General features: G+C 38.9%; 1 protein-coding gene across 1 annotated transcript; it reads left to right on the forward strand.

The window, feature by feature from the left end:
- The first annotated feature begins 4,075 nt into the window (after positions 1-4,075).
- On the forward strand, positions 4,076-22,256 carry agpat2 (1-acylglycerol-3-phosphate O-acyltransferase 2 (lysophosphatidic acid acyltransferase, beta)). The gene is made up of 6 exons (XM_059358346.1): positions 4,076-4,541; positions 11,625-11,758; positions 15,568-15,743; positions 16,590-16,685; positions 18,858-18,930; positions 19,036-22,256. Exons 1-6 carry the CDS (start codon positions 4,366-4,368, stop codon positions 19,191-19,193), a joined length of 813 nt encoding a protein of 270 aa, XP_059214329.1. The 5' UTR covers positions 4,076-4,365; the 3' UTR covers positions 19,194-22,256.
- The last annotated feature ends 623 nt before the right edge of the window (positions 22,257-22,879 follow it).

The following is a 22,879-nucleotide window of genomic DNA, read 5'->3' on the forward strand; positions in this document are numbered from 1 at the left end:
TCTCACTACAATGAAAAGGCTACTACTAATATCATCACACATTTATAAAATTGGGCTCACTGGATCCACAAGCGTCTCAGCTTTCGGGTCAAACTCAGTTTATGCAATTCCAAGACTGTTGAGAAATGCATGAGAAAAAACAACATGGCTTTTGCCCCAAACTGCATGGGATTAGTATAAAGTGGGCATGTAAAATTACAGTAGAGATGTAATGGTAAAAACTAACAAAAAAAGTCATTGATTTCTTTTTATAGCACCTAATTGTTTGATGTTTATGTAACTCACTACACAAAAATGGGAAACAAGTCATTCTTGAAACTAAAACTTGAATCGCTCTGCAAATGTGATTGTAGTTGAACAACCAGCAAGCTAAAGTTAAATGCCATTGAATTGCATGTAGTTCACTACACCCCAAAATAAGCATATATTTCTGTATCCTGATGTAATGAGTATCATTGACAACATCACAAATGTTAACAGTGTTAACAGTCATGTCTAATAAATCTTCGTTTCCTTAGGAAACTTTCTCTGAACACTTTCTTTTACACATTGCCAAGGTTCAGTTTTTTCTTTTAGTAGTTTTACTCTTAATAAGCAGAAGTGAAACAGCGCGACAGCTGAATCCATTTGTGGAACAATAACAGAAAAGGAAATGGCAACTTGGTCAGCTGTATTGGTATAAATGCATGTAAACAAGCTACTTTTTGTTGCTTTACATTATCAGGTGGGTGTTGTACAATTTTACAGTTTGCTAGAATATATACTAAAGACAAACACATTCACAACAGCAAACATATGCTGTAAGTATTGAAAACACACACCCATATCTCTAACAATTAGACAAACACACTAGTGCAAACAATAGAAGGTAACTGCATTTAAAGTTTCTCTCACAGTAGTTTTAGTTCTTCCCAATGATCTCCCATGAAGGAAAGGAAGATTTCACGTTATTAGAAATAAATAAAAAAAATCCTAAAAGCCAGCCAGTAAACTCTGGCCTCCAATATGCCACAAGGAAACACAAAAATATTTTTAAGGAGGAGTTACAAAAGAAAGTGTTGCAAGGTACCCCTATCCCACTCTAATCAATAATCAAAATCTATTTAAAATGTATGCACTGTCTAATCACCGAACACTGATCGCACAGTAAAACATCCTGCAGCTCTGCATTCCCCAACCTGTAAAACATCTTCCAATCCCCTGCAGCCATCCATCAAGTCTCCATCAGCTGTTTTGTCATTAGACAGCAACTACAACATGCCTTTTGTATTTGTTTTATTCAAAGGTAAACACTTTAGACAGCCAAAGTAAAGACTGTTTGGAAAGAGATAGAAAATGACTCCTCAGGACTGTGGATCACGAGTCATCCGGGATATTTGAACTTAGTTAAAATACACATCTTATGGCTGCAAACATGATGCTTTTTTTTATATAACCATGTACATATATCTGTTTACTTTGTACCAGGCCCATAAATACTGAACTCAAGGGTTAAAATACTTAAAATGCTCCAGTCTGTTGCCTGAAACTCCTCCTTAAACACCATCATGCCATACCAGTTCAAAGGCAAACTTTCCCAACTCCACGTTGACCCGTTCCTGATGAATGAACAGCTTGTGCAGCAGAGTTTTTATTGGTCTGACTACTGCCTTGTTGTCTGTGCAACTTGAAGCTAACTAAAAAGCTGTGGACATGTTATTGAATGTCTGAAATGTGAACCCCAGATAGCATTTAACTTGAATAAAAACATCTCTAAACATGTTCATCCTGCAGCACGAGTTCGGCTACAATCATTCATCTGGGGGTGTGAATAGTAATAGATATTAATAATAGAACAATATACTATATATATATATATATATATATATATATATATATATATATATATATATATATATATATATATATATCCCCAATCACAAGCAAAAATGTTAAATCTCCAAACAATAAAAACCTAATATCTGTTTGATGCAACCCAAAAACTTAAGCATCCATTACATCTATGATACTCTGCAACAGTGGGAAAAAAAGATTCACATTTGTCTTTTTTTTTTCACTTTGGATGCAGATAAGGTGCCAAAGTGCATTTTTAAACAGCAACAAAATAAATAATTTGTTTAAAATTAAAAAGAAAAACAAGAGGGCAAGGGGGGGAGGGGACCCATGACAAAAGTCTGGGCTTAAGCCCCTAATGTCCTCAAATCCTAGAAACACCCCTGCCAACCAGCAGGGTTGCCAGAATAAATGTTGGTGAATGTATGATGGTGCAGCAGCACCATTGTTTCCAGTCTTTAAGAAAAACCTGCTCATATTTTATCCCATTATCATCACTGTCCACCTGCATCTAAAGCATTGTTCACTTTTCTGTATTCCAGCCAATGGACCAACAAAGAATCCTTTATATGATACTTAATGGGCTTTAATCTACAAAACGTGTCTATTTTTGTAACCTTACACTTTACTGAAAATTATCCGTTGCTTTTGTGTCATTTAAGTGCAAATTAGACAGCCTTATTACTGCTTCTGACTGAAAAGCTGCCAATGATTAGGAACACTGCACATATTAAATCAGGATTAATGGCTGATTGATCCTAATCTTCCAAATCATGTCAAGTAGAGCTCTTCAACGTGGCCGACACTTCATAGTCAAGGCTACTGGACACTGTCAGATTATAGCCAAGGATTGGATTATCACTCCTAATCCAATTATACTTGTTGTGCCTTAATCGGCTGTCAAACTGGTCTCATTCTAAGGATAACCCAGTGGAGAGAGTGGATCCATATGCCTTAAAGCAGGCTGAATTTTGGATGTTTGGCAACACAAACCCTGTCAAATACACAATAACATGTGTAACGAATGCTTTGACAGTTAATACAAATTTAATTTAGTCTCATACACGATATAAATTAAACAACCTTTTTTAAACAACGCTACTGATGCAGGATACAGGGGATGGCATGCAAATAGAAGAAAAACACTAATTTTTTACAACAAATAAAAATATTGTAAGACATAGAAATATTCAGTGTATTCATAGCCTTTTTGTTTCACAAGTTGCTGAACGTCCTTTAGGAAAAGAACAAAATAAGGGGTTTTATTACTATCTATTACTATTTTCCAGTGCAAAATCTAATTCATAAAATTAAAAAATGTCTTATATTGTTGGGGTTTTGCAGAAACCAATGCCACCTTTCCCCATAATAATATAAAGTCATTAATCTACATTCAGTCATTTACATATATTAATGAAAACATTAGTTGCAAATGCATGATCAAATTTATAATATTAAAAAATGTCTTCTATTCTTGGGGTTTTGCAGAAAACAAACACCGCATTTTCCCATAATAATATGAAGTTTTTAAAGGTGCAATTAATGACAAATCTGCAAATGTCTTGCCAGGTTTTTTTAGTGTGAGAACTATGCCCAAAAGGGGAACTGTTTCTGAAAATGCACCACAGAAAGAGCAGCTTATGTCTGCAGGCCTATTAAATTTATGCATGCTGGCAGGCTGCTATTTATGAATCATGTTGTAGGGCAAACCCCTAAACCTTATTCACTATTAGGTTGGCATCAATAACTTCTTCTAGTATGTAAATCAGGGATGGGCAACTGGAGGCCCGGTGGCCACACTAGGCCTGCACCCTCACTTGAAGTGGCCCTCAGTACAACTATATGCATTTGGGCATGAAATCTTAAAAGTGCAGTGTAAAAATGCACAAAATTACTTCTTGCAATTAATGTTGGTCTGCTGTTGTTGCACTGATAAAATAAAAACCACAGTAAGTGGTTATTTTTTATTTGCTTCAAACCTTTTGTATTCCTATTTATACTGTTAAACGTGCATTTGAGCATGAAATATGTTAAGTTACTGCACTGTAAACATATTTAAAATTGCAGTTTCATCATATCTAGTTAAGTGCACGGTCCTATATGTGGCCCTGTGTTAATGTTGATGAAAACATGATGCCGCCTCCAGCATTTAAGTTGCCCATCCCTGATGTAAAAAATATATATATGCTACTTACAGAGTTGTTGGTGTGGAGCTTGTGACATCAGACATAGTGGTCCAGCAACCGGAAATGGAAAAAAAACACAACCGATGACGACTTGACTCCACCTCATGATGCCATTTAGCAACAGATGAGCAACGATACATGTTCATTTTGGGGGCAGCCAGAGTCAAGCACAACCATCGCCGGTGTGCCCTAAAAGACTAACTTCTGACTGTGTAATGATTGTCGGGGTCGCGGTGCTTCCCCTACTTCCTGCACCGTAGCCTGGGCCGAGTGTTTCCAGCGGCTTCCTCGTCCACTAACCGCGTGTTGTTGCAGCCTGGCCACTGACTTTCCCTGGCGGATCGCTATGGATGTGCTATGGATGATACCGCTGCTGCTGATTCCGCTCCTGATGTGGACCAGCAGCACGTTTGTTTTCTATTTCAAAAAGTGCTTTTACGTCGCCTGGATGATGGTGTTGGCGCTAGTGGCGATTCCCCTGTGTATACTGAAAAGCGGGGGCAGAGACGTTGAAAACATGAGGTGAGTTTGTTTGCATAATAAATGTCGCTCGTCTGACAGCTAGCCACCGTTAGCGTGCTAGCTTGGCTGGCTAGTTTATATTAAAACATTCTGGTAACGTTTGCTAGCAACACTACCACTCCTATAGCAACGTGTTATGTGAACATAACGGCTCTGAAATGCCAGGAAGTTTCTAGTTCATCAATTTGTCTGACATTTAAAAGGAAAAAATAAATAATGCATTTTTAATCATACATATGCTAACATTAGCCCCCCTAACACCCTGGCAAAAGGAATGTGTGAACGTTAGCTGGCAAGAAGAACGCTCACATTAAGATTAAGGTTCATATTTGGTGCTTTAGCGAATCAAGCCAGGGCTTGTTCCGGTGTGGGCGAAACAATGCCAGCCTCACATAACGGTAATTACATTTCTTGTAAGAATGTCTGCTAACTTATTTCCTCCTCCAGGCATATGCCTGACATTAGCTATGTTAGACGAGGTGAGCTGCATATCGTCACCCTGTTAAAATAGTCGCCTAAGTCATTTTTTCAAGTTTTGCAGGAAACACAAAAAACTTAACCAAAAGTGAAACATATGACATTTATTGACCATTTCACTCAAAAAGGATGTAACAAATGATGGATATTGGCATAGTAATAACACTGTTTGTAAATTATGTAACTTAAGAGAAATAAATGACTTAGCAATTTTTTTAACATACCTTTGTGACTTAAGCAAGATATGGTAACACTTTATTTTGAAGGTGTCTACATAAGAGTCACAAAAGCCTGTCAGAAACATGACATAACAAGTAACATGAGCATTAATGTTACTTCAAAGTGTCATTGATGTTTATGACTCATGTCACTCTTATGTAGACACCTTCAAAATAAAGTGTTACCATATCTTGCTTAAGTCACAAATGCATGTTCAAAAAATTGCTTAAGTCACATTTTATTTTTGATTTGGGCATAATAAATCCGCTTAAGTCACACACTTGACATAGGCCATTATTTTAAAGGGGTAAAATCACATGATCTGATCAACTGAGGATGTAGGCGATTTTACCATAGGTGGCCGGCGTCATGAGGAGATGATTTAGGCAAAAAAACCTATTTTGACAAAAAATGACTTATGCGATTGTTTTAACAGTGTGACGATATTAGACTGCCCACTGGGTATCGCACAAGGCTATCATTGTTTTACTAATTTGGCTATATCTTTTGAATTTGTGGCGGAAATAACCCTATCAAAATCACTTCAAGACTTTTGACAATGCAACTGATGCCAGTGTGCCAGTTCAAGGTACACCTGTGCAATTCAGTATCAAAGCCCTGCAAAAAATCCTAACATTATGAAACTTTTTATAGCCTTTAATAATTTTTAGTTGAAAGTATATAAATGAGGTGGTGTTTCAGTTCTTGAGGTTAGTAAGTGGTAGTAGTGTGGTGTTGGAATTATCATTAGGGGCTGCATCATCTCAGTCGATTAGCCAGTAAGTCATTTTTAATTGCTTTTCCATGCTGAGTTATTTCCAAGAGACTTATGAACATGTCACTGGTAAACACAAGATTTAAAGTGGTGGTTTTGCATTGTTCTTTTGTGGAGAAACTACAGATCTGTTGATTAAGAAAGAATTTTGTTAGATAAGGACATCCCTAAATGTAAATGTTTTAGTGCTGTAACTGCCAGTTTCTATCTCAATTAATCAATTTCTCTATAGAATGTCAGAAAATACCTGAAAATGTCATTTTGAATGAATTCACTGAGAAGAGGACATCCCTATATGTCATACTATAAGGAGTTTTAGGAGCTGCCACTCACACTTAATTATTTTCCCCATATTTATTCTAGAAAATAAGGTGATGTCTTTATGTCTTTTTTTTATCAAAATAGTTGGCTGTAATTTAATCAACTAATTGATTTATCGACTTATTGTTGCAGCTCCAGAGTCGGTACATACAGTACTGTAGGTAATTATAGGATATTGTCTCTGTCAGGGTGACCCCTTGACCGTACCACTGGAGGAAATATGTTACTTTATACCCGACACACACACTGACCAGGTCAACTGATACCTGTTAGGATTGAAACGTAGTACGCCTTCATTTTTGTTGTGGTTAAATCTAGATGGCGAGGACGGATTGCTGGACACAAGTGACTGCATTCGAGTAATTACCTTGGAGAGACCGATGCCAGATGGCAAGTTTCCCCCTGATTAGAGTTGGGTTACTGAATAGTCATGAGGCCCATCCACAATGCTACCCCACTTGGCCTTGATGTGCTGACAGCAGCCCTGTCTCTTACAACAGCGGACCATACTGCCTCACTGCTCTAGGAATAACTGTTTCGTAGTCATGTTAGCCATGGACGTCCGGTGGTGTCATGTTGCACTTCATGTGTCATGTTGCTTTCTGTCAGCTTAAAGGTTATCTGGACCTGTTGACTGTGACAAAGCGGCTGAATCGGGGTCAGACCTTGCACAGGGAGTGAATGGATTTTTTTTTTTTTTTTTGGGGATGCACATTTTACACACCAGCCAGCTCTGGCAGAAAGAAAGCTGTGATTCATCAAGAACAGAGTAGTCTGTCACAGATATTTGATGTCAGATGGGTACACAAAGGCCTGAGTTCTGCAGTTCACTGCTTGCTTCACAGCTGACTTGGAGGACTTGAGTGTAACAAAGTGAACTATGTTGGGCCACAACAGGCCTGTGCTTGTACAGTCAGTGAAAGGCATTCATAGAGCTCAAGTCACTGTTAATGTGCTTGCATTTCCTGTTGCACTCTTGTTAGTTTTCAAGTATTGTCAGTGTCCATGCAGAGCCTGTGTAATTTATACCTGTCACTTGCAGTATGTGAATGTATACTTTTGGCTGTGGTCCCAACATTAATTGTGAGGCAGGATCTCATGACAACAGATAATGGACAGAGGCTTTGTTTTCTCTCTTACAATTGCTTGAGCTCAGGTTCCATTCTGTGTCTTTTAATGTCAATGAGAGACTAGCAGTGTTCCTGACTAACTAAGCAGGAAAACTGTCACTTAAGCTGTTGAATGACTGACCTTTAAAACCTACATACCTACTCATATTCTTGTCCTTTGATTAATAAATTATTTAATCCTCTGCCACGTCACTGTGATCATGGCCTCTCGTGAACAACCCTCTGACCTTTAGCACCTGAATCAGCTTCTGCACTCATATCTTTGATTGTTGGTACAATGTTTTTAGGGTGAACCGGTCAGGCTAACCTTTTAATCCATGAGGATGTATTGAATCTTTACTGGTAAGAAATCAGTGTGTCATTATGCTCTGCAGGAAAAGCAACTTGTATAAAGATTGATGATGAAATGAATCAGAGGAAAACCTTAGTGGATTGACCATAAAAAGAATCCTACAAAGGCCATTTCATTCCCCTTGAACAATCTTACAATTGCTGCAACACTGGCTGAGTCATTGCATAACCAGTGGCTTTTGCACTAGACTGAGTGTGTTATCATTGTTCTGCTGTGTTGAAAGATTACCTAAAGACTGCACTCCGGTTTAAAGGTTAAAGTTATTGCCTATTAAATCTATACTTTATTTGTAAGGCAAGCTTGGCGCCAAGTAAAAGATGATTGTGTATATGGAGCCACAAGGTATTTAGTGCAAGTGATGAATTCAACACCTTCCTTGTGTCTTTGATTTACATTGAAAATATATACACCATGGTTCATCTTTTCCCTGCTGTACAGACCATAGTATCATCTCTGATATTTTCTTAGCTCTTAGCAGTAATACATCAGTGAAATAATTAAGTTACGCTTGTTTATCTTCTATAAAATTGCATAAAAAGTTACATGCCAGCTGATCAAGTCATTGGTTGCCAATCAGAAAACCCCTTAAATCCATAATACTTCATCTTTATGGGACATTGTGTCAGCAACATCACAAAACTAAGATATAACAGGTCTTTAAAGGAAAATCCACGAGGGATTTGTTCATTTGTGACCAGTCAGACCCATGTGACCAAACAGTTGCAGATAAAACTGCAAATCCCTGCCCCCCGCATTCACAGCTAAGAGCTGCCTTTTAAAAAGACTGTTAATGTTCAGTACATGCTCTCTTTGGTCTCTTTAATAATCAGCTCTGGCATCAGGGTGAAATACAGGCTATTATAATGTACTAAGTGGCTTTGCTGTTTTCAGTAGCACACTTATTGGGAGCATAACCAAAGAGAATTACCACAGCGGGAGCCTTGGTCATTTAATTTCCTCTCATATAGGAAAGAATGTTGGAAATTAAGATCGGAAACGTTTGATCATTGTACACATTACTGTTGTACACTGTCAATAAACATGGAGCCCATTATTTTCAGCACTGTGCAGAAAACTGGAAATGTTGTCAATTATAAACATTTAGCTTTCTAGTCATAAACCCCCTAAATTACAGGATTAGTCAAAGTGATTTTTAACATGAGGGCATATAAGGACAATATAAAGAAGCAGAAGTTTGAGAGGGGATGTGATTCACTGATGAGGAAGGGACATGAGGTTTTTTTTTTTTTTTTGAAGTGATGATTTCTCCGACTGAGACAGAAGATGGGGAGTGACTCTGCTGTTTTCCCTGAGAGGGAAGGTCACTCAAGTTGGTGGTGTAACTGAAGCCAGTTTTGGTGTTTTGCACAGGGAAAATAGCTAGTTTGTTATCCAAAATGTGTGGTACATAGTACTTTACGTAGGGAAATTCTTGTCAGGTGTAGTGTGGTGTTGTATGATCATATAGTATTTTTATGATACTGCTTGTTCTTGTCTTTAGATCACCTACAAACTCAGAAGTTATTTGCATCCTTTATAATACATATTTTTAGGATAATTATTTTGCCTCTTGCTTGTATTTGCCAATGTAGAGAGGAAGAAAGAGGGGTATGAAATGCAACAAAGCTTGCTGGGAGTTAAACTAAGACATTGCGGTCAAGGACGTTGCGGCTATGTGGTGTACCCCTTAATCATCAGGCTACCATTACCTCAGAAAATACATTTTTATTTCAGGACCAGTACATTTTAGTTAATTTTGTTGAGCTTTTTTAATCTTGGAGAAATCCCAAATGTGAACTGTTCGTTTCGATTATCCCTACACTCACATTAAGCCCCTCTAAGGCAGTCACAGTCGAGGAATCTGTAATTAGCTGCTGCTTAAGGAGAATAAGTGGAGTTGTTTCATGGTATGGGTGCTGAAGTCCACTGTGAAGTGAATGTCCTTGCTGTTGACTTAAAGTCTCTGCAGGATCTGTCTGCCATGGCTGCTTCAAGATCACAGCATTTTGGAAACATCCTTCTGTTTTTGACAAGTGGGTTATTAAGCCTTCATCGTCTGCACACAGCTTTTGGATATGGTTCATGTTCTTAGTAACTTGATGGTCAAATTTTCAAATTGCAAACATTTGTTGCTCCCTCAGTGCTGAGGCTAGCAAGGGCAACAAGGCAAGCTTAAGTGTGTGATGTTTCTCGTTGTCCTTTGCAGATTCTTGAGTAGACGTATTCTCAAACACTGAGGTAAAGCACTCTGTGGGACAATAGTTTCACAGCAGTTCTGTAAAATGTTGTTACAACTATACTACTGCCTTTGGCTCCAACAGGGAAAAAATATAGAGCTCCACTTCTTAGCTTTTATTTGATCATCATTCAACCCAGACAAAGTAGTTGATTGAAAAGAGAGCCATGGCATTTATGTCCAGGCCAAGTCCACACTACAGCCTTTCACATCAACACTAGTTCAGATAAATTTGATATTGGCAGCCATACTCTGTGTTGTTTGAGGTGAGAAAGTGTATTGATTTAGGACCAGCAGGCTTTGAAATGGGCCAAAATATTGCAGATGCGAGCGCCTGGTGAGAAAGGATCTCATTGGATAGAAGTGAAAGCATGTTCAGGTTGTGACACACTCACTTTGGAGCTGGTTCTTTAGAAACACATTGAAACTTTTCCAAGTCAGGGCAGAGGTCACCTTGTATATTTCTCAACAGACTTCTGAGCTCTTATCTTATCTTTGTATCTACGAATGTGAAGTTTTACAAGTTCCAAAAGATAAATCCTGACCAGAAAACGTAGAAACAGGACATGTCGGAGCGGAAAAAAATTGTTTTTATGGTAATCAGAAATATTGGACTTCAACCTGAATGCAGTTCTCAAAGCTTAATTAAGTAACTTAAATCAAATCATTGTGAATAAGGAAGTGTCACTCATTATGCCAAAGTCACTCAGATGAATATTTGACACAACTTTGGAAGCTGCCCCCTAGTGGCCAAAAAGATACATGAGTGCATTTTGACTATGTTCCATTGTAAAGTTATGTTGGTTAATGTAGGTTGCAACAATATAGATTTCCCTATTTTTTAGTTTTTTAAGACAAATGCCAAATATTCACTGACTCCATGCTCTCAAATGTGAGGATTTAATGCTTGAAATTTTAGCAGGCATCATCCTTTATTTTAGGTATTTGGCAAAATAAAGTGTTCAAATAAAAGCCTAAAGCATGCATTAATCCCCTCTCAACTGCAAGTGGACTGAACAAAAAACATCTTGCTTTAAATTAATTCTTAGTTTCTTAATTCTTAATTTCTTAATTTTATTTTTAAGAGCATAGTTCCAGGCATATCAAAGTATTGATGAGGTTTGATAAATCCCCACAAAGGCAGCATTTATTCCATTTAGAGGTCACAACCTTGATTTTGTGTTTTGTTTTGTTGTTTCTTCAGAGGCAGACAGGCAGATGGTTGGACATTCTCTCTCAAAGCTTATTAGAGCGATGTTCCTACTGCAGGCAATTATTTAACCAACCAAGGAACAAACAAAGCTAATGGGACTGTTGTACATGGCTAATCTACCAGATGTTTTATAAGACAGCAATCATTGTCAGATTTAGGTCAAATTATAAATAAATGAGCTGACATTCTTACAATGCAATGTAATACTGCAGTGTTTAACAGGCTTTATACATTCCACTGCTACCTCCAATCTTTCAGTAAAGGCTTCTGGTTAATAACATGTAACCTGCTGCACTCACATGACTGTGCACACTAACCTATTCTTATTCAGGATGGTAATTAACCTCTCTCCCCCCCCAGGATTATCCGCGTCTTGGTTCGTCATGTGAAGTATTTCCTGGGTCTTCGATTTGACGTGAGCGGTTGGGAGCATCTGCAGACACAGGGACCCTATGTCATCATCTCCAACCACCAGAGCTCCCTGGATGTTTTGGGTGGGTGCTGTACTACCTTTCAGTATGAAGACGTTGAATTCACTTTCAAAACGACAGCTGCAATTTCCCTCTCTATCAACGGTTGAGATTTGGCAATACAGCTTCTAACCTGGTGGTTGTTCTCGAAATTCTCACCCAATCTTGCAATCTCACACGAGCATGTTAATCTTGCATTGCTTCGAACCTAGCTGTCTGCAAGTACAGTGATGTCTCTCACTCTAGTGCAGTTGATAATACAGAGTAGGAGGAGGCAACCTGTTGTTAACCTTAAAACCTGTGATACATGAAAAAATTGTTCTGAGGAGCGTTAAAACTTCCATTTTGGAAGAATTTCAGTGGTATTATTGCAAGTTTTTTTTTTTGTTTTTTACTCAAGTCTTTTCTCATGTGAGGTTGTTTTTATTTGGAGCCTATGGAAAGCAATCAAATTTATAGTACAGAATGGTTTTTTTTAACCATGTATTAAAGCAATTACTCTCAAATAAGTAATAATTTACCACTGAAGAGGTGTTGTACATTTAGAAGTTCACCTTAAGCAATTTGACACACCCAGAAGTTTCTGGAAGTTTTATCTGAAGGTGCAGCAGTCCTCTGCAGTAGATACAGAAGCCCCAAATGAAAGAAGTGTAACGCTGCGCTGGTTAGACTTGTGACAGAGGGGATTTCTGAGTATACATGTAGCGAATCTCCACTCCCTGACCCATATAAAGGGACAAGCTGCTTCTGCTCAGTGGAACTAACAAGGATTTTTCCGTATGTGCTTTACGAAAATCTGGCTAGGTGATTTTTTTTTTCTCCAGCCATGAACTGCTGAACTACCAACCAGTCTGAATGTATGTTTCTGTAGGGTTAATAGGCTGATTAACACCTATCGCTTGTTACAACTATGTCAATCTACGTCTTACGTTACAAAACCTCCGTCAGGTGTCTTGAATCCATCAACACAGAGCCACCTTAAAAAATGCCCAGCGGGGTTTACTTCCTGTGCCAGCTGAGGCAATTCAGCCTGCTGTTCGTTGTTTGTTCTGTACACATTCATGTAAACAGCATCCGGGTACGTCGGCTATGTTGCAGTGTCAATGTCCACTGGAAACGCTTCAGGAGCAGAGCATCTGTTCTTCAGCAGCCTCATTTGTAATGTAGTTTAGAGTTGTATTTCTGACATCTTTTGCAAGCATGTTATGCATCTCTGTCATCACTCATTTTTAAATGCCAATTATAGATGTTTATTTTATTATTTTATTCTGATGATACCCTGATCTTAACGTAATGACTATCTAAAATTCTGGAGCTTAGTAATGACTGCTGGCCATCGCAGTATTTATGAGACACAATTGAATTTCATATTTGTTCTGTTGTCTGGCAACAGACAAGGGAAAATATGTAAAAGAGAATACATTTATTGAGAATATGGCTGCAAAAAACCACAGTATTTGTGATCACAGAGAGCAGGATGGTATCTGACAGCTGCGGTGGAGCTGGAATGTGACACGGCCGGATCCTGTTGACATTGGCTGTTGATAATTGTCTGGTTTTGATCAGCCAACAAAATATTTCAAGAACAGATGCAAATTAACAATAAAGACTACTGAAGTCACTATCAGTGCCATTCTTCCTACCCTCCATGACTTAATACCTTTCCTAATTCAGTAAGAGAATCAGCACACAATGCTCACACCTGGACCACAAGTTGTTGGAACAAAATAAACTGGCCTGGCAGGTTTATAACACACAAACTTAAAACTCCTGAGAAGAACCGCTTTTCCTTGTTTTAGTTGCTAAGACAGATCGCAGTGTAGGTGAGACAATAGTCCTGCTGAAACTGGGACAAATGTAATATTAATCCAGCTTTACTGGCCTCCGAGCACCTGGCCTGTGATAAAAGCTGGTTATAAATTTACTAGATATCATTTGAAATTGGCGTATAATGAGTAAAAGCCAGACATTTAGTAATTTATTGGCCAAACATCTGTATCGGCTAATATTCACCTTGTTGAGTGCCATTAGCCTATCAGCAAATAAGATGACATTCACTGATGGCAGGAATAGATAGATGGATCATTTATTCATCATCAAAGAGGAAATCCTTCCCACAGTAGGTGCATGCCTGACACAAACAAGTTAGATACACAGAACTATACAAAACAAATGGCACAAAGACATGATTTAGCCCTTTTTGCACCACTGGCTGGATTCTTTGTAGCTTAAAAAGGAGGTCATACATTTAGAGTCAGAAAAGTGTTCATTGTTTTTTGCATTTAGACTAAGGGTACTTGCTGTATGATGCTATTGCAGCTGCTAATTCAGAGAAGAATCCACTGCCTGGACATGACTCTGGTGCTGTGTGAAGGTGTGGTTTGGTTTTCAAATAAAAGTGAAAAATGTCATTTGCATGTCTTGGACAAAGATCAACTATGTAAAGTTTGTAAGATAAGTAATCACTTCTGTTTTCCAGCACTGGCACAAATGCACGCAAATACCTTTGCGCTACATGCACAGACACGGACACTGACTTCAAAACATTTTTTCTTCATAATGAAGACGTTCTTGTTTCTCTTGTTCAAAAGGAGGAGTCATATTTAAGACATAAAACATAGCTTTCTTGGGAGAGATAATAACAACAAAAAGTATCAGTATCGCCTGTCAGAAAAACTGTTATTTCAAGTATCAGTCAAGAATTTCACAATTGATGCCTTCCTTGTCAGAGCATGTTGTGTTCCTTATCTGTTTGCCTGTGACTTTGCATGTGTGGTTATTTATTTTATCATTGCTTCATTCCTCTTGATCGTGAATCTTGTATAAGTGCTTCTCTCCATCAGTGCCTGGGAGAGAGTGTTTTTCAGTGCTGGTGAGTGATGAGGGCAGGCTGGAGGCCAAGGTGGTGACAGCCCGGGTAGAACGAGGCATCTAATTAGTGCTGAGAAAACTCAGCATGAGTCTGATTTGGCGTCGAAGTTGCCATGCTAACTGCTACACCCAGCCATTAATAGCTGCTCATCCTAGAGCTGATGTGATAGACTGTAAGGAACTAAGATCCCTCTCTTCCACAGCGAGGGCTCACTTTCAATCGCTCTTTCTGGTGTCATTTTGCTTCTGCCAGCTCTGTTTCTCACCCCAGCACAGACTAATCTATTTATTCTGCTGTTTGCCATCCTTTATTCCACACACTTTGACTTTCTTTTTCTAATATAGTATGTTTTTGACACTGCTCTTATCTCCTACACCAGCTGCCTTTGCACAAAGGTTATTCAAACATGTCTGATTTCATAATGTAAAGCGCAATCCACGGAGATAACTCTCATCAATAATGTGAGATTTCATGAATTGCATCAGTAACTTTATACTGTACTTGATGAAATCCAGGTTTTGACAAGGCCACAGAGAGATAAGGTGGACAAATACTGCACAGCCCCTTAGAGACTACTTTATTCAAGGGTTCAGTTTACTCTATCATGCATTTTACCAAGTTTATTTCTTTTCTAATTTTATGGAAATGCTTCAAATTTTGAAAAAATAAATGATGAAAAAAGAAACTGATTACTATATAATTCAAGCTTGTTGGACAATGGCCAAGGAGGTCTTGTTTCTGTCAGTCAGTGAGCATTACAGAAAAAACAATTGGCTGATCTTCATGTAACTTTGTGGAACACGGTGTACCAGCCAAGGACGAGCCCATAAAGTTTTGTAGCAAAACAGAATCACGGGGGAAACTTAAATCATTTTTCAGTTCTGTTACCAGCAAAATACCGTATAGATGTACACATGCATTAAATCTGACTGTCTTCCTCTGTCATCCTGTGTCTCCTCAGGCCTGATGGAGATCTTACCAGACCGATGCACGATGATCGCCAAGAAGGAGCTGATCTATGCCGGCACAGTGGGGCTCATTTGCTGGCTGGGTGGCATTGTCTTTATCAACCGCAAGAAGACAAGCGATGCCAAGAGTGTCATGGCTGACGCTGCCAAAACCATGTTAGACGACCAGGTGATGTGGCTTTTGGCAACACAGGATACACTTTTATCAGTGACGATAGGAGATATGTTTACATGAGGGGCAACTTGCCACTGACTGTGGCCTCTTTCTTTCCTGCAGTGTATGAGTCCTGCACCTTTATGGAAACAGCACAATCTTGGCTAAAAGTAGGGAGGACTCAAAAATGTGTTTTATGCACTGTAACATAGTTATCATACAATACATTATTTTTAGTAAAAAGGAAAAATGCAAGTTGATAACTTCTTTTACAAAAATAGGAAGAAAATTTTATCAAAAGTATTAAAGGTGCTCACAGTGTTACTAATATTGGGGAGCTCCACGTACTGTACATATTAAACAATTTCCATTTTTACAACCACTCCTGTCCTGTCCTCTCCTCTCTGTTCTGTGTAAATGGCCTACAATTCTGTCAAATATTCAGAGGATTCTTAGTTAGTGGAAACAGTTTATTTTTGACCAAATTCTAAATGCGACATGCGACAGACTGATTTTGATGAAATGTCACTGTTTTAATCTTTCCTGATGGAAGAATTAATTTACACAATTCTTTTAAGGACCATCTGAAATTTTAAAATCATAGACAAATTACTGCTTTATGGTTTCTTGCTATGATAAATGGTTTATTTATGTCAATTTGTTTTAAAAGATCACTCCTTTCAAACCTGCCTGCAGGTTGTGGAGTTAAGTAAACAAGTACTTCATGCTTAGCTTTTTGTGGTTTTCTTTGTTTTTCCTTTTCCACTAAAGTGTCAAAAACCAGAACCTTGTGACAGATTAAAAGATGAGATGATTAAATCCCTGTTATTCCTTTCCCCTCTTGTCCTTTGACCTCTACAGATTCGTCTGTGGGTGTTCCCAGAGGGAACGCGAAACCAGAGAGGCGACCTGCTGCCCTTTAAAAAAGGGGCTTTCCACCTGGCAGTACAGGCACAAGTGAGTCTTTCTTTATCCCCCTAAAATTCTTTCATTTGGGGCGTCTCTGCACTGATGAGTGGCACAAGTGTCAGCCACCATATCCTCTGTAAACATGTGAATTAGGTCAACATTTCATGTGCTGTAATGCACACCCTTGTGCTGTTAATTCACTTAACCCTGCTGGCAAGAAAAGGCTGTGATGATACCGGCTGTATTCCAAGAGACTTCTGCCAATTTTTGTCCCCTAAAAATGAGAGAGAGGGGTAATGTTGCCAGCAATGTCCTGATTCCAGACACATGGGGGAGCTAGCAACCTTATATGGCACAAGGCAACATAATGATTTAACCATAATGGAGAATAATGGAGCAGGTAATGCTTTGAAATGGTCAGAATATTTGGGTCTGTCTGAGCACTTTCAATGTGATATTTCTGTTTCAATTTTCTGTGAAATTGTCCTCAGTTGTACGTGATGTAACTCCTCACACACACACACGATGTGAGGGAGGGCAGACAACACAGAATGACTCCAGAGTAATTGGCAGCTCAGCTGTGTGCATTAATGAGCTTTATCTCTTCATGCATGCAGGTGGGAGGTCTCTGCTCTCAAGTTGATGTTTCGTAGCACACACTCTGAGTTGAACAGGTGGAATGAATTAAAAAAAATTGAATGAGATCTGGCCAAGAACCGCAACTTGGTTCACCCCAGGCAGAAAATGTTGTGGTGCGTTTGTGTGTTACTTTCTGCAAAAGATTTCTATCAGTTAGGTTCAGATATGCTCTGAAGCCGAGAGGCTCCAAAAATAAAATCCTGCTGCTCCTTATTAACAAACACATTTTCTATAGGGGCTCTGTTGCCTCGACTACTCAGAGGCTTCTTATACATGCTTATGTTATACAAATAGTATTTGCATTCTGCATGTGTTGGCATGCGGTGGCAGAATAACTCCATTTTAGGTCTGGAGAATACAATGCGTGTTTTGGTTTTCCCCTGTTGCCTTTGCTTCACACTTGAGACTATTCCTGTGTGAACAGAGACTATTTCTATCTCTCTGTGTTTGCTTCGGCTGAGTTATAGCGCAGCCTTTTCCATTTGTACCCAGCCGGCCAGATTGAGTGGAAGCAGGACAGCCCCCAGGGGGAGCCACGTTTGGCTCAGCCAGTCCCCGTTGAAGGGGCCACTCGGGGCCTCGAGAGAGCAACTCGGCCTCTATTAGTGGAGGAGATGGAGATTGCTTCTGTCGTGCTGATTGTGTGTGTGTGTGTGTGTGTGACAGGGAAAGAGAGAGAATGTGCATGAGCATTTCTCTCTGTTTGTTTCTCATCTTTTAGCTTTGGCTTAGGAGAGTTTAGATTATTGTAGATTAGTGTGCTTAACATGAAAACTAAGAGGTAATGATGAGGATTTCTGGGTGCTGGTCAACATGTTCTGGAATATTCCAATCTCCTGGACCAATGTGAGAAATTTTGGTCAAGTATCTGTATGTTGATTGAGATGAAAACAGTTGATAGGCAGGCTATATAAAAACATTACAGTGTTGACACAGCAATAAAGTCACACTGGTGGGAAATGAGAAGTGGTCTGTGTTTCAAGAGTGGTCGGGTGAGTTGCTGACATCGCCACAGGTTCCTGACTCACTGAGGTCAGTCCGTGGTTGACAGCTGAGCCAGGAGCAAGGAGAGATGGCACAGCGAGCACTACGTCCACAGACCCCGGACACGGAGAGGTCCAAGCGAGCTGTGTTGTAAAGCTCACAGCCAGAGCAATGAACCACTTTTACCCCAGCCCGCACCTTTCCAATCCGCCACCACGACCTGCAAGGTTAAACCCTGCAGGCAAGTGTGCAGATTGAGAAGTGTTAAAAATATTGTCGGTTCCTTATGAAAATATGGCAGCGCCTATCGTCAAATCAAATTATTTCCGTCCACTACAGGCCTTTTCTCAGATAAAAGAAAACAGAAAAAATAACCATATTGCTGGCTTATATCATTTTACTTCTCTTTGCAGCAGCTAGGGATTTTTTTTCACCACACATTATAACCAGAGAGATTTAAATATGTCGGACTTCAACAGAAGTTTAAAAAAAAAAAAAAAAGTCAATTCCTGAAAATGGAACCCCAGGGGATTAAAATATTTTGGGATAATGAGTTTGATGTTTTCCTTTGATCTACTTGTCTCTCTTGTTTTTCAGGCGCCCATCATACCTGTGGTTTTCTCCTCCTACAGCAGCTTCTACCTACGGAAAGAAAAGCAGTTCAAATCGGGTACCTCGCAGTGATCCTCATTTGTCCTTTGTATCTTTATCTGTATTCAAACAGTTACTTGATGTTCAACGAGACTTCTAACAGGGAAGTTTTGTGCCTCCGCAGGGACCATCAGATTGAAGATCCTTCCAAAGATCGAGACAAAGGGGATGACGTCAGACGATGTTTCATCCCTCGCTGACAAATCCTTCAACGTGATGCGCTCTGCCTTCCTGAACGTCTCTGACTCCAAACCCCAGAGCAACGGGCCTTTAAGGCACTGAACATTAGCCATGCTCCAGCCTCTTTTTTTTTTCCTCCTACGCCCCCGTCTGAGACCCATCCCTCCCCCCCAGACATACCCCCCTCCCCAGGTTGTCCCATCACCTGGACACAGGACACAACGTGACACCGGTGTCTTGTCATGAAATCTCTTCTTGTCTCGTTGACGCCAGGTCCGGTCCGCCTCTGGCCCGACCATACAGCACAGTCAGTCCCGACCCTCACTGTGTCTGCAGCAGCAGCACCAGCAGCCGCGCTGCTCTGCACGCCGTGAGCGGAGTGACGGACGGCGAGCCGAACGCTACAGATGTGTGTTGTTCTTCATGCATGCCTTTTGGATGGCTCTGTCCACCTTCATCCTTGCTTTTCTCACTGGCTTTGGAAGCCTGGCTTTTTTTTATGTCTTACTTTATCACCATTTTGTACTTTTTTCTTTTTTGGCCTTTCGTTCTCCACCTGCCTTCTGTTTAGCAGACTTTTTTTCTGTCTGCGGATATTCATTTGTTCCTCTCATACTGCCTTTATTTTAGCTGTCCTTGAATGCTCTTGCACACACAAATACGCGCACACAGAAATTCAAAGTACCCCATCTCCTTCCTTCCTTTCCTTTTAGTGTGTTCTCCCTCTTTCTGCATTCCAGTCTCTTGCCTAAAGACAAAAGGAGTGGGGTCTCCGTGAGTGGTGGAGTGTGCAGAGGTGAGAGGTCGACGCTGGTCGGCCCCGGACTTCTTAAGTTCTGTCGCTATGAATTCAACTCTATCCATATTGGCAACTCAATGAACAATAACTCTATGACATACGTCATGATGTCAGAAAGCAAGGAATTCAAGGTTACGAGATACAGCGTGTAACAATAGCACCCATCTGTACTGAATTACTGGACTTGGACTGATCAGTTTTCAATGTTGTGCATTGTGGGTGTATCATTGTGCATTCTTTCTGTTTGTCTCTCCAAAAAGATTAGAAATAACCTGTGTGCAGCATCGAGCAACAAGTGTCTTCTCGCTGTATTTTTGCTTTCTATTTATTTCTACATCAGAGAATCCTGTTTTTGCTGGGTTTTTTTCTAAAGAGGCTATCACATGTTTCTGCTGAAAGGAACTCACAAGTGAACCTATTTAAGATGTGTCAAAAAGGGTGATTTCATATTGTGCAATGTCCAACTCTTTTTAGCAAAACTGTTCCAAAGTGCAAGCTACCTGCTGTGCCATGACAAAGTGTTTTGGGGAAGTTTCCACTTTAAGACCATTATTATCTCACTCTGACCTGTTTAATCAGTCATCAAGTGATTGATTTCACTTTACCAATGATATAATTTCCCTTTACCAATGATATAAGGTAGCTCCTGTTGTAGGGAAGAGGGTAAAGCTTTTTTAGATCTCAAGTTTTTTTTTTACTCTCCTATTTTATTTGTTCTGATTAACTTGAAGATTCACTAATTACTAACAGAGCTGGCATACTTACGTCTACATCTCAGAAGAGTTAAAAGGTTGTCCCTGTTTTTTTTTTTTTTTTTAATAAATATAAAAGTGAATAACATTGTTTTAGTTGTAATGTTCAGATTCAGTTATTACGTATCCTCATAGAAGAATATTAGATTAGTATTATTATTATAAAAAGTTGTGGAAATTTTGGCCTTAAGTTTGATTGGTTGTTGTTGCACCTTAGGTTGTTCAGATAGTTTGCTCATGCTCATTTTATGTTTTGTAACATGTACTGACAGTTTCTTCTAACTGTGATGGTGTAATAGGGCCATTTTAGGTTAAAAGAAAAAAGGTTACAGAGCTGGCAGAGTGGGGTAATTTAAAGTCCAAATTTAAAAGGAAAAATCTTGCTTATTCTCTGGGATTAAAGTCTTAGATTTATGTTTTAAAAAACCTCAGGTATTCTATCAGATTTAAGTTGGGAATTTACGATGAGGTTAAAGTGTTAAATAAGCAAGAAAGAATTTAGAATTTATGTGGTAAAATCGTAAATTTAGAAGGAAAAAACTTGGATAAAAACTCTTTAAACATTCGTGTGGTGTATTGACCAAAAAACAAAACAAAATCCCCATTTTTTTTCAAGTGATTTTTTTGGATATTTATGACTTTAATCTCAGAGAATATTCAAGTTTTTATTTTCGGTGAATTTTCGAGGGGCTCTTGTAAATTTACAACTTTAATCTCAGACAATATCAGTGGCATTTTTTCCCCAATTAAAAAATGTACGACTTTAATTTATAATGGCTCTAATACGCCGTCATATCTAACCACATAGAACCGAATGAACTGTTTTAGTTTACATCCAGGTCTTAAATTTCACATTGCTCACTGCCTTTATACTGAAACATTTATTTTGCCGCTTTTGCCCGTCAAACACCATCTGAGAATGTATTTCAGCATTCAGGATATTTCTGTAGTACTTATTGCAACTTTTTTATTTTTTGAAGTTATTGTATTCACGTGGGATGTTCTAAGAAATTTATTTATTTGACCATTAAATGTTAAATTTGGACTGACCTGTGCGCACGAACCCTCTGAGATGATCATCTTGTGAATGGATGTCTCTATACTTTGGTACTAACCTGTACACTGCTGTCTATAGGTGAATGATTTCAGTGATACCTGCTGAGCTTTAAGTACATCTGATGGTCAGGGTTTCATTTATGTTCAAGGCCAGTATAGATTATACCCCCCTATTATTACTAATTGGTCAAATTATGTTTATTTCCCTTAGTTTTTAAATATATTTATTGAGTTTTTATCTGAAAGGGCAGATTTGACCCTTGCAGGAAGTGGTTTGAATGTTATAAAGTACCAAATTGATCTTCCAAAATATGAACTACACCATATGAATTTTGCTAATGGAGTGTTTAATCTGTTTATTTCCTGTTCATTTCTTTGTTATTTTGTAATACAAATGTGTGATTTGTAAGCTTTGTGTCATGAGCTTGAACTTGTGGCGAACAGGCTCTGCGACAACCCTGCTGGTTGATTTTTTTGGCAGTTGTTTACGAACTAAGACACTGTAAGATAAAAATATTCAAAGTATTCTGAAACTTAATAAAGCACTTTTCATGCTGAGTCTGGGTGGAAAAATTATAAGGTTTCTTTGATTTTCACCAAAGCTATTAAAGTGTAACTGGTGGTAGCTTTAGATTGATACAAAACACAGAGCTGACATCCTGCAGAGCCGTGTGTGTGTGTGGTCCCTCAGCTGTATGTGTGTGTGTGTGTGTGTGTGTGTGTGTGTGTGTGTGTGTGTAAATATGCACACGCAGAATAGACGCCCATTATACTATCTGGTTAATATCGATGATGTAGTGTTCTTGATTTCACCTATTCTGGCTCAACGTGAATGCCTTGCAAAAGCATGAATAAAAATCAGTTATTTTTTATTCAAAGTGTTTCAGTGTGCACTGAAATGCCTGATTTGCTTTCCTCTGTGATTTATATTATAGTCAGTAATGGAAAAATAATAATTTCACTCAAATACTCTACTGAAGTACAGTTTACCTCAGCTTTATTTTCTTTTTGTGCCTCCACCTATCCTCCACCCTTAGATTTCTGTTTTGTTTCCTCTGTCTTCCCCTCAAAGCTCAAAAAACTCCTTGAGTTGAATTGATCAAAAGCTGCAGCATCACAGTATAAAAGTCCTCCATGCAATATTTTGCTTAAAGGGCCAGTTCACTCGAATTGCAAAAAAA

Source organism: Centropristis striata, chromosome 19 (assembly GCF_030273125.1).
Source record: "Centropristis striata isolate RG_2023a ecotype Rhode Island chromosome 19, C.striata_1.0, whole genome shotgun sequence".
In the NCBI taxonomy this organism is placed as follows: Eukaryota; Metazoa; Chordata; class Actinopteri; order Perciformes; family Serranidae; genus Centropristis; species Centropristis striata.

Coding starts and splice junctions, on each gene's coding strand:
- agpat2 (XM_059358346.1), top strand. CDS start 4,366: ATGGATGTGCTATGGATGATACCGCTGCTGCTGATTCCGCTCCTGATG. Junction 4,542..11,624: donor AGAGACGTTGAAAACATGAG/GTGAGTTTGTTT, acceptor CTCCCCCCCCAG/GATTATCCGCGTCTTGGTTC. Junction 11,759..15,567: donor GAGCTCCCTGGATGTTTTGG/GTGGGTGCTGTA, acceptor GTGTCTCCTCAG/GCCTGATGGAGATCTTACCA.